This window comes from Acartia tonsa, chromosome 5, assembly GCF_053477335.1.
Source record: "Acartia tonsa isolate MP-2025a chromosome 5, ASM5347733v1, whole genome shotgun sequence".
NCBI classification, from domain to species: Eukaryota; Metazoa; Arthropoda; class Copepoda; order Calanoida; family Acartiidae; genus Acartia; species Acartia tonsa.
The window spans coordinates 48,413,970-48,427,347 of NC_137264.1; the positions used below are offsets into that span (position 1 = coordinate 48,413,970).

Consider the following 13,378-nt stretch of genomic DNA (forward strand, 5'->3'; position numbering starts at 1 on the left):
ACTATCTAGTCATCGAAAGTAAAATTAGGCTTTATTTTTCAAAAATGTAGAAGGCATTTTATGTAAAAGGCGTTTTTTAAGATAGGCGTATTCTGAGATGGGCGTTTTTTGAGATGACCCCTTCCTTTTCCCTCGCTGACTGTATTACTCCTTCCTTCATTCCTTCCAGCAAAATTGTTGTATATCATATTATAGCATTTGCTATTTGAGTGCCCATAGAGTTAAAGCTATTAGAGTGTAGTGGTATATGATAGATAACAACCCTTTATTTTTTTAGTTCTCAATTTTACAACATCAATTTTTGGTGGTGAAATTACTTGCTGCTTGTATAATGTTATTGTGAAGCACTTTACAAGCAGAATTGAAGTCCCACCCCTTTTAATATCTCCAATATTTGTGAATTTCCAACTTGAATATATTGAGAAGAGTTTATATAGTATTGTGCTTTCAAAGTTATTTGTTCAAGGCATAGTATTAAACAAGGATAACAGCATCTATAAGGGCATATATAAAACATTTGTGGAGTAAAGAAAAAAAATTTAAATACAAACTGTTGTAAAAATGTTTAATATCAAACATTTTTGGGCAACTCAATCACTTCTAAATTGATCGTCACATATTGCAGCGTTGCTACAAAAGACCAACTCTACAAAAGACCAACACTACAAAAGACCAACCTACAAAAGATCAACTCTACATAAGACCAACACTTACAAAAGACCAACTCTACAAAAGACCAATATTCAAAAAATCGTAATGCTAAAAGGTCTAAAGCTGCAAATGGTCTACCATTATATCTGTATTTATCAAATTAATAAAATGAATGCTTTAGATAGATTATAAACGACACAATTACGAGAATAAGCAGAAAATTAATTTTTTTGTATCAATGTAATGAAATAATTATATGAAAATCTTCTAATTCTTGATGAAATTATCTTAAATCTTCCAATTTTAATGATAAAAAATCGTTACATTCCAACATTTGGAACGAATGGTAATCTTTTGATGAAATGGCAGAAATGTATTGCTTTATTAATAAATTTGATGTTTATATAAAATATAGTTGTATAAATTGATATTTTGTATGGGTAGACCTTGTGTAGGTGTTGGTCTTTTATAGGTGTTGGTCTTATGTAGGTGTTGGTCTTTTGTAGGGGTTGATCTTTTGTAGAGTTGGTCTTTTTTAGAGTTGGTCTTTTGAAGCAACGCCCATATTGCAATCTTTAAAATGAATAAATTTACTTTCTTGAATATTGAAATTAAATATCATTGTTACAGGAATCATCATACCCAAACAAACTATCCATTGTGGAAAGTGTTGGAAAGTGTCATGTGTAACGTCATAAAAATAGGTCTAAATCCATCATTTTAAGGGTTCACATTGCAACGTATCCTTTCATCCCTCCTTTTTTTGGTGCATTTTTATGATGTCACACATGAAACTTTCCAGCGTTTCCGTGAGGGCCAACCTTTTCTGTAGAAGTACTTCGCTATAAAGATGAACTTTCCATATAAAACCTTGATGTTGATATAATACTATATCAGTAAATTTAGACTTAATCATTGCTTTGTACCTTTTGGAAAATAAATCTTATCTTATCTTATCTTATCTATATTAAGATTTCTGACTGGTGTAAGGCTGGTCTAAAGAAGTGTATCGGAGGAGGAGATAGATGGGTCAAGCCCTACAGATGCATAGGTGAGATAAATGGATATTAAATATGTGGATATTGTGACAGATTCTTGCGTACCCCGATAAAATGTTTCTTAAGCTGGCTAATAAACGATACCCTTAATTCCCTCTCCCAATTCTGACTTTACTTAATCCTCTCCCTTGACAATGTATTATTGGCGACAAAAATTACACTGTCGCAATATCCACGTATTCTATATCCATTATAACTTATAATAAATTTGGTTGATAAATTTTAGATTTGGGAAGGTTTTCTAATTACCTGGAAAACAAAAGACATAATAAGCACATGAAGCGCACAGATAATGGGAATATGCCATCTTCTCATATTTACATTTGCTCTGTGTTTTGCTCTGTGGCCTTTTTTATTTGGAGGTTGGAGATACTCTCCTCAAATTAGTAAAAAAACCTTCCCTGAACCAATTAGAAACTTCACTGAATAGGAGAACCATATCAGTTCAGCGGTTAGCGAGATATTTTGCTACAGACAAAAAAGCTTACTACTTAATAAAATAGAATTAATGTAAATTTTATTTCCAGAAGCAAGCCCAATGAGTTCCACATCAGAATCTGGGGACAAAGTAAGTTTAAGTTTTATTATTTCAATTTTATTTATTTCAATTAAAATTTTACGACACAGCGTGAAGTAAAAATGGCGTCATATAATACAAGTGACTAATGAAAGTCCAGTATAAATTTTACCACTGGTCAATTACAATGTATACCGGCCTATCATTGTTCATTTATATTGTATGACGTCATTTTTATAAGGCACTATATGCTGCTTCTAGGATTGGGCAATAAAGCTCTAATTAAAATAATTCTTAGCCTTCAAAGAGATACAATTTTTATTAAAGGTTATTTTTTTCTAGTTCCCATTTGATGATGAATACTATGATGATGAATACCTAGAACAAGATGATGATGATGATTATTATGATGAATATTATGATGATGATGATGAGGTATGTATATATTTGATGATGAATACTATGATTCTGAGGTATTTATATATTTGATGATGAATACTTTGATGATGAGGTATGTATATATTTGATAATGAATACTGTGATGATGAGGTATGTTCATATTTGATGATGAATACTATGATGATGAGGTATGTATATATTTGATGATGAATATATACTATGATTCTGAGAAATTTATATATTTGATGATAAATACTATGATGATGAGGTATGTATACATTTGATAATGAATACTATGATGATGAGGTATGTATATATTTGATGATGAATACTTTGATGATGAGGCATGTATATATTTGATGAGGAATACTATGATGATGAGGTATGTATATATTTGACAAGGAATACTATGATGATGAGGTATGTATATATTTAACAAGGAATACTATGATGATGAGGTATGTATATATTTGATAATGAATACTGTGATGATGAGGTATGTTCATATTTGATGATGAATACTATGATGATGAGGTATGTATATATTTGATAATGAATACTATGATGATGAGGTATGTATATATTTGATGATGAATACTATAATGATGAGGTATGTATATATTTGATGATGAATACTATGATGATGAGGTATGTATATATTTGATGATGAATACTATGATGATGAGGTATGTATATATTTGATGATGAATACTATGATGATGAGGTATGTATAAATTTGATAATGAATACTATGATGATGAGGTATGTATATATTTGATGATGAATACTATGACGATGAGGTATGTATATATTTTTTAATATATTGTTTGAACGACTCATATATTTGTCGTTAATAACTGAATTTTATCAAAGTAGGCTCTTAAATTAATTTAAATTTATTTTTAAAGTTAGAGGAATTTAAAATCAAACATTTTTTGTAAGTCAATAACAATTTTTAAATTTAGTTTCCCCTACCTATGTTTTTTTATGAATTAATAGTCACACATACAAACAACTAGAATATAGAATAGCTGCTGATAATATCATATTTCCTAAATGAAAAAGGGTTGACATAAAGTCAGAAAGAGACTGTTCAACAAAAGCATTGCTAAAAAAAAACAATTCTGTTAAGGATGATGAAAGCAGTGAGGAGGACTCTGAATATTATGAGAATGACAAAAAGTTTCTGTTGAACCAGATCAACAGAAATGATGACAAGCCAAGGAGGAGAAAGAAGGAGCCAGAGGTGAAGGAGGAGAAAGTAAAGGAAAAGGATGATGTCACAGGTAGAGTTGTGTTTGTTAAACAAGGAGGATTAGGTTCAAAAGTAACAAGATTGAAACAGCAAAGCTACTCTATAAATATCTATGTCGGTCTTTCATTTTTCTGTCTATCTGTAATGCTTACGTCAAATGCACACTGCATATTTACTTTTTTAAAGTTCAAAACTCCTTTTTTTCTCTATCTTTGTTCTCATTTCATAACACTTTCTCTCTATCTCTGCCATAATATTGAGGTTATAACATTATAAAAAATCTTTGGTATTATTGTTCTTATTAATAAAAAGCAAAATCTTAAGTCAAATCAAAAGGTTGCGTGAATTTCATAATATTTTTCCTAGGATAATGTCTGTAAAATGTTTTATGGAGTAATTTTGTGTTTCTTTCTTTTGTTGTGTGTTAAAACATACTTGAGAGTGTAATAAAGATAATTGAAATGTTACACGAACTAGAATAACTACGTACGTTTCAGCGGTTATGGGAATAGTTATTTCTCGCATCGTATTATAAACAGCTTTCCGCGGATATAGAATGTACAATTATAAGATTAAAGCCAGTTTTTTTAGCCCCGAGGTGCCGAAGGCACGGGCTAAAAAAATGGTTTTAATCTTATGATTGTACATTTTTATATTCGTAGAAAGCTGGATATAAAACGATGCTAGACATAGTTTTTTCGTATGGATGAGAACCGGTTACTATTCACTGGATTCGAATGAACACGAGAAAATATTACTTCGCATTAGAGATATTTTTTTGCTATTATAGTATTAACGAAATCTTTTGAAAATTCATCCTATGCATATAAAAGCAGGAAGGTAGGGGACAATGGGATGTTTATTACACTAGTGCCCAGAAGTAGTAATTTTGTGTATATATTGGATATACACTTCAATTTATTGGCCATTGTCTTATCCCTTCATCAATGTATAAAGTTTAAGTGGAACCGACTGTAATTTCAACAAGTGTAACTAACAGTATTGCAACTTAAAACAGACAGACAGACATTATAGAAAATCTTTACTTTTAACTAACTTAAAACATCCATAAAAAAGAGACAAGAAAGAATTTTGTAATTTTGTAGGAAAATAATGGCAAAACTTTTCTAAAACAATTTACTTTACTGGTGAAAACAAGAGAAAAACGATACTTTAAATTAGGAAGTTAGGATAAGAAAAAGGGTTTCTAACCATACTTAGAATAGTAGCTGTTGGATGAGTTTTTTGGTCGGTTGTGATTCGATTAGACTATAAATACGAATCTTTCCCGCCGCGCTGGATGAAACCGGTTTTTACCCCTGTTTAAACATAATATCTTTAGCTTTTTAACAATTAACAGTGAATGAAAGATTAATCCATAAGGAAAAAGGATAAGAGGATGAATACTCACCCCTTTTTCATGGTAAAATACTACTTCCCCATCCCTAAATTTAGAAGCAGACGAAAATCAAAAGCCGCCCATGGCTTTTTGTAAGTCAATCATAAATAATAATGTGAATAAAAAGAAAAGCGATATTTAGCAAACAGCCGTGGGCGGTCAGAATCAGCTGAATGTTCATTATGAAAAAAATTTCCCCCTTTTTAGAAATAGAAGGATTCATCTTTCATGAACAAATTTTTTTAAATAAAAATAAAATTCTATGTAATTTTTAATTAAAACATTAAAACGAAAATATCTAATCTAATATTCTTGCCCTAAATATGGAAATAGTAAAAAGTAAAAAAATATTTTTTTTAATAATTTTTAATCCTCCCATTTGAAAAGTAGTGGAATAGCAATAAATTTTAGCGCGGCAACAGCGCTGAGTAGGCCTCTAGGCCCACTGCCTATTTTCGTCTTCTAGTTGCTTCGATTCCTCTCTTTTATTTTTTTCTCTATGGATTAATCTAATCTCTTATGGAAAATAACTTTTTAAAAAGTATAAATCAACTCCCCAAAAATATGTAAGAAATATATTTAGGGACAGCCTCCCCCCCCCCCCCCCACCCTCCCCTTCTTCAAGGATAAAAGCCCTTAAGGACTAAGGGTGAAAACGCTAATTTTTATATAATAAAAATCTTTACATGTTAATACCCTAAATACAAAGTAGAACGATGTCGGTCCGTTTGTTTATTTGTTTGTTTGTTGGTCTGTACCGAAGGATCTCGCTAACCGCTGAACCGATCGGGTTCTCCTTTACAGGGTAGCTTCTCATAAGTCCCGGGAAGGTTTATAACTATTTTCTTGGAGGGTGGGACACCCCTAACCCCCCCCCCCCAAAAAAAAAAAAAGAAATGAAAAATAATCCCCTAATTTTTTTTAACTAAAATTAAAATAGTGGGATCGACTACCCCCCCCCCCCCACCTTGCCCAAAAAAAATCCCCCCCCCAATAAAATTTCGTTTTCGTTTTTCTTTCAAATCTAAAATACGAAAATTTAGGTTGATCAAACCTCTTGGGGCAAAGCCTCTAGAGGCTAGGGACGAAGCTGCTTGTAGCATAATAAAACCGGAGGAGAATGACTTAATAAACTTTTACCCAATAATTCTGATCTACTAAAGAAAGAATTATGTTTATCATAATTGGGGAAAGAATTATTTATTGTCCATTGTTCTATCCCTGTATCTCGGGCCCAGATGAAACAAACTTTTTACCCCTTTGTTTTATCCATTATCGACAAATACAATTATTCTATTTACTAATTAGGCTTATTTACACAGTACTCACAGAATAGTTCTTTATCGCGTCGAATTAAAGAAAGCTTTCCGCGGATATTAAAATGAAAAATTATAAGATTAAAACCAGCTTTGTTAGCTCCGAGGGGCCAAAGGCCCGAATTAACAAATCCTTTCTGATTAATGTTAATTCTATGATTTTTATTTATCGTTCGTGGAAAATTGTCTGTAATACGATGCTTTACATCAACATGACTTTCAGTATGGTTGAGAACTGGTTCTAATCCAGCGGATATTAATCAGTTTCGAAGCCATACTGAAAAATACACTTTTTAGACCTGAGAATTTTTTTACATGAAATTATTTAAGGAAAGTTTTAGCAGCTCGTTAATTTCTTCCCTGGGAATATGATAAGTTTTAATGTCACGGAGAACCATATCAGTTCACCGTGATCCTTCGCTACACACACTGACAAACAAACATCATGTTACTTTTGTTAAATGATAATATTAATTGTTATATTTTATTTTAGATGTGCTAGATGCCTATTACACTCATTATCTTCCCGGACAAGAACATCAAGAGTTTACAAAGTAAGTTAGTTCTAGTATGGCTTAATATCCACTGGATTAGAACCGGTTCTAAGCCCCTCTGAAAAAAATCATGTATCGTATTATATCCAGTTTTCTACCAATATGAAAAATTTACAATAATGATATTACAACCAGTTATGTTAGCCAGTGCCTCTATTTTAATTGTACATTTTTATATCCGTGGAAAGCTGTTTATAATACGATGCGATGAATAACTATTCCTTAATTATCCAAATCAGATTCTTTTCCACAGGATAATTAATTATATCGTATTATAGACAGCTTTCTTCGGATAGTAAAACTAAAAACTGGTCTTAAAATCATGATATTGTGAATAATATAGAACCGGTTTAAATCCAATGAAGTCGGTTCTGAAGCCATACTGTTGTTGTTGTTGTTGAAATGGTTTATTCGTTTTACAGAAATAATCATACAAAATATAATACGATGGAAATATAAAAATAATTTTTTAAAAATGATGATTCTATATACGTTCAATTTAGATAGATTTGAAGATATTCAGACACATTTTTTTGTTGAGGGGGGGGGGGGGTAATATGGTCCACTTGTTGGTTCGAGGGATATTCTCAAAATTTAAAGTGTGCTCTGTTTTCTAAGAGATTACATCAAGATGGAACAACAATTTACAAAATAAACATTCTCAATATTTTTATATAAAATTTTAAAATCGTGGCTTTCTTTATACAGACCAGGTTCATCATTTTCAATTCTTAAGCGATGATTCCAGATCAATAAGTAATAGAATTTAAGAAGTAACATCGTTTAATTATTGCCAGAAAGTCCATATAACTTATTCTAAGATTAAGCATGTTGATTTTGGGTTGAAAATTTTTATGATTTTGTCTATAGCAAAGGATCTTGCTGACCACTGAACCTATATGGTTCTCCTGACGCCACAAATCTTTGTCTGCAGTGTTCTACCTTTTCAAAATCAAAATTCTTGTCTCTTCTTTCAAATTTAGCGAAAATAGTTATTTCTCGCATCGTATTATAAACGGCTTTCCGCGGATATAGAATGTACAATCATAAGATTAAAACTAGTTTTTTTAGTCCCGAGGTGCCGAAGGCACCGGCTAAAAAAACTGGTTTTAATCTTATGATTGTACATTTTAATATTCGTAGAAAGCTGGTAATAATACGATGCTAGACATAGTTTTTTCGTATGGATGAGAACCGGTTCCTATCCACCGGATTCGAATGAATACGAAAAAAAGTTCTTTTTGATGACTCAGCTTATTATTCTGTTTTCCCATGGGATAGAAGGATATGACAATCCTTATAAAAGTACCAGGATTTCTGTGTGTACCGAAGGATCTCGGTAACTGCTGAACCGATATGGTTTTCCTTTCCCCGAAAAAATAACGGGTGGGCATTAGTTTTTCCTTTTAAAATAAAATAAAAAGTGAGGGGTCAAATTTAACCCCAAAAACCATTAGAGGCGTCTAAAGCACATAATAAGGTGCTTTCCTGCAAAGTGTCTATCGACCACTGATCTCCCCCCATTCTCTTTAGATAAACGGCAAAGGAGGATGGGGGAAGGATAGTATTTATTCTATACCTGTGGGGTACCCTAATACTGTGGGGCTACCTAGTCCCCAATTTAACCTAACCTCATATGACCTAAAGAAAAACTATCCCGTCTTATTTTTCATATATATAAAAGAATAAGCAGGGGGTTCAGTGCTCATTAAGGCACTTAGAGGGATATCACCATTAATTATTAGGGGAAAGAAAGGAGTGTAGATTTATTATGTCTTTATTTCAGGGCCATTGAAAGAGCTGAGCAGAGACATAGAGATAGAATGACTAAGGTAAGAATACAATACAAAGAAAATTTTATTTCTGAGTTGGATCTTTAAATCATTTCAATGGTGCGCTAAATCACCCCGCGTAGAATTTCAGCCAATCACAGCGGCGCATTTTACGAAATGGGACGCTGTGATTGGCTGAAATTCTGCGCGGGGTGATTTAGCGCACCATTGAAATGATTTAAAGATCCAGCTCTGGGGGGGGGGGTAGGGTTCCAAAATGCCCCCTTCGGATCGCTCATGCTTATATCCATGAGGCGCGTCATAATTATGTAAACCTCAAGTGGGTAAGTTATGGTAATAACTATGGAACTAAAATTGTTTAGCAGAGTTAATTCATCACAACTAATAATGATGTACAGGTAGGACTTCCATACCATGTAAGTGCGATCAAAAGGTTGTTTATTTTTATGATTGTGAATTACCTAAAAAGAGCGATGCTACTTTACAGCTAAGCAAAGCAGTGTCTTCTCTATTTCTAAACACCCAGGCTATTATAGGTAGGGTTGGGCCGGATATCCGGTCTGGCCGGTTATCCGGCCGGATATCCGGTCATTTTTAATATCCGACCGGATACCGGATATTAAAACTATCCGGTTACATGATATCCGGCTGATTTTTGGCGACGGATATCCGGTTATCCGGCCGGATATCCGGTTATTTGCCGGATATCGAACGTTGGCCAGATATCCGGCCCAACCCTTATTATAGGTACAGGTACGCCCAACAGTTAACCAACTTTTGTCTTAGTAGTTTGTCTTGTAGTAGTCTTAATAGGACATTGTTAAGTTAAAACTTCGTGATTGATACATATTTAAGTTATATCATCCTATTATATAAAGTAATAGAGAGTTCTGCCGATGGTTTTAGGCTATTTTCTACACCCTCACCTCCTTTGTCGAATACAGGAGCCTTAGAGATTAAATTTGGTTCCCATCGTCATAGAGTAATATATAGATTTTTATGAAATTAAATCTTAAACCAAATTTATACCAAACCTAAAAAATATATACAAAATAACTTTCCCTTTTTGGTGAAGGTTTTCTAAAATGAAATGACTTCCTAAACTACATATTAAATTAAAGCATACATACATGCATGGCCATGGAAACTTAAACTTAAAATATTAAAAATATAAAACAAAAATGGGTATAGTCCCTTTCGTGGCAACGCACCTTAAGGGGCGATTCTTCGTATTTTTCACAGTAGCTTTCCTCCTATTTCTAGTCCCTGAGGGGGCTCTAACCCTGCGTTGCAAATTACCTAACCCTGTGGGGCAATCACCTAACCCAATATAACCTAACATAACCTAAAATATCCTTTAAAAAGCCATTTTAAAAAAAACTACGAATCGCCCCTTAAGGGGCGTTGCCACGAAAGGGACTATTCCCAAAATATAAATACAGAATTGAAGTAGATTGAGACTTTTTGTTTGATTTTTGAAGTTGAACGGGCGTTTTCCCTTTTAATTTCCTTGTTAGAAAGGGATAGTTTTTCGTTAGTTTGTTGTTTGTTTATTACTTTCTGTCAGGTTAGGTTAGGTTAGGTTAGGTTAGGTTAGGTTAGGTTAGGTTAGGTTAGGTACTGGGTAGCCTAACTACCCAGTACTCAGTTTTATGGAAGAAATTACCCTCCCCCCTGCTCTTACTTTTCAGGGAGTAAGGGAGGGACAATGAGCAATTAATTCAATTTAAGAGTTTTCACTGAAAAGCCATGAAAACCAGATTTATCCAAAAAATTTGACCAAAATTGTAAAAGGATTGAGAACAAAATTAGTTCTAAGAAAAAAATCATTTACTTGAAAATTAAATTACCAGTACATCACAATGTAGTAAACATTCTGTAATCAATCACTAGAAAAATCACCCTTAGATCTTCGTCAACCCTTCTCATATATTTTTAACTGCTACCTAAATTCAATTTAATACATAAATATCAAAGTAGAGTTTCTATACATGTTCTTGGGAAAAATATTTGTTAAAACAAGTCATCTAAGGACAAATTTTTCTATCTGCTATATTCAAAACTAACTCCGCTAGCTAACGGGGCATTAATGCGCTAGTACCCAAAGTGAGTCAGAAACTGCTGAATTCTTTCACATTCCCTTTAAGCCAGTACCCAAACTCTGAGAAATTGAGGGGAAAATTGAGTATTCGTTCCATTGTCCCCTCCCTTATTTCCTGCTTATTTTTAGTTTATTTCAGAAATATGATGGGGACTTTCAGTTCTCGATAGGCAATCGTAGAAAAAAACACCAAATAGCGGAGTTTTATGTTTTTTAGAATATTTATTTCTGTCAATGTTTACAATTTAACCTCTTTTATGTTAATAAGCATAAACTCAAAGGACCAAATTTTGCAAAGATGTGTGTTTGTGTATGTGTGTATGTCTGTGTATTTTGTGTATGCGTGTATACTGTATAGTCTCTTTGAATTTTAATACGTTTTATTCATGGTTGCAAGGACGTCCAAGCTTTTTGGGGGATTTTGTAACACCCTGTTATGTATCAATAAGGGGGCTGAGGGGGGGGGGGTAGAATTTATTAAAATTGTTTAAACCAAGTATTTTAATTAGGACAATTTTACCCGGCCATAGTGTATTAAAGTCAAAAAGACTAAAGAGCAGTATACTCTAATACAGTAATAATGTAGAAATGGAAACGATGAACTGAATGCGAAACCCAATTGACAAACAGACAAACAATAAAAAGCTTTACTTTAAAAATCCTTTTTGTCCTGTTAAACTTTTAATTTTCATAAAACTTTAGCTTGTCCATTTTTGTATATATATATATGGGTCAAAAGCCTACTAAGTATTCATACATGTGTTTATATAATAAATATAGTATATCTAGATCCATAATTAGAATCCTACTACGTATGCATACATGTGTTTAGCTTGATGTCTGTCCGTCTGTCTGTCCGTCTGTCTGTCCGTCTGTCTGTCCGTATGTCTGTCCGTCTGTCTGTCCGTCTGTCTGTCCGTCTGTCTGTCCGTCTGTCTGTCCGTCTGTCTGTCCGTCCGTCTGTCTGTCCGTCTGTCTGTCCGTCTGTCCCTTAAGATCTGGATCTTGGACAAAGTAGCTTCGGACAAAGTAGCTTCGGACAAAGTAGCTTCAGGACAAAGTAGCTTCCGGACAAAGTAGCTTCAGGACATGTACTTAAGAAAAGTAGCTTCTAATATTAATAAAGGTTATGGCCGCAGCGCTCGGCCCCCTGGCCTGCCTAGCCGCGGGCGCTCGGCTCCCTAGCCTATAACCTAACCTAACCTATGTTCTATAGCTCCAGAACATTTATTTAAGAAAAATATCATCAACTGATAATACATAGGTGGTTTAGAATTTTGTGGATTTTGCAAAATGTGGTTGATAGATTTTTACAATTTTTAATATTGTTTTTATAAGTTTTAATAATGTTTTTACAATTTTTTGATTAGGTTAGGTTAGGTTATAGGCTAGGGAGCCGAGCGCCCGCGGCTAGGCAGGCCAGGGGGCCGAGCGCTGCGGCCATGACCTTTATTAACAGTGGAGGCTACTTTTCTTAGGAAGCTACTTTGTCCGGAAGCTACTTTGTCCGGAAGCTACTTTGTCCTGAAGCTACTTTGTCCGAAGCTACTTTGTCCGAAGCTACTTTGTCCAAGATCCACTGAACCGATCGGATTCTACTCTTCAGGGAATATACATACTGGTCCTGTGGTGGTTTTAGGCTATTTTCTTGGGGCGTGGGACACCTTAACCCCCCCGAAAATAGAAAAAATTCCCCCTTATTTTGCTTATATCGCTTTTCCTTTTGACCGGAGTAGCTGAAAATAGCATTTGCAATATTTGGAAATTATTGAAGAAATAGGCAATCCATTTTCAGCACATCACTTTCGGGTGTGCGGGACAATTGCATTGGTAAATTAGAGGAATTTAAGGTTCACCGTTTCTACTATCCTTATACTAAAGTAACAGGATGTCTGTCTGTTTGTGTGTTTGTACCGATGGATCTCGCTAACCGCTGAACCGATCGTGTTCTACTTAACATGGTATTTTCTCATAGGTCCCGGGAAGGTTTAAAACTATTTTCTTGGTGGGTGGGACACCCCCCAACCCCCCTAAATTTTTTTTAACTAAAATTTAAAATGAGGGGGGAGGGCACCCCCCCCCCCTCAAAAAAAATTCCATCCCCAAATTTTTTTTCTTTCTCTTTTAAAATCTAAAATAAGAAATTGGGTTATCAAATTCGACTCCCCACTCCTCAAGTGCCCCTAGGGGCCTCTAGGGGCGTAGCCGCTAGATATATTATACAGGGAAAAGGAAATTCATAACCACTTTATGCTGACAACCTATAACAAAATTAAATCGAAGAAATACTTTTAACAAGTCAAAATAACAATCTCTTTGAAATTTACATTTATAT

At 33.8% G+C, this 13,378-nt stretch overlaps 1 protein-coding gene across 1 annotated transcript in view; it reads left to right on the forward strand.

Annotated features, from left to right (window-relative positions):
- Nucleotides 1-13,378, forward strand: part of LOC145319694 (amyloid-beta-like protein) — a 201,179-nt gene that overhangs the window by 120,719 nt on the left and 67,082 nt on the right. The window contains exons 5-10 of the mRNA XM_080161986.1: nt 1,624-1,702; nt 2,237-2,277; nt 2,569-2,661; nt 3,758-3,911; nt 7,089-7,149; nt 8,936-8,981. Coding sequence (XP_080018112.1) covers nt 1,624-1,702; nt 2,237-2,277; nt 2,569-2,661; nt 3,758-3,911; nt 7,089-7,149; nt 8,936-8,981 — 474 coding nt within the window. The remainder of the gene's footprint in view (nt 1-1,623; nt 1,703-2,236; nt 2,278-2,568; nt 2,662-3,757; nt 3,912-7,088; nt 7,150-8,935; nt 8,982-13,378) is intronic.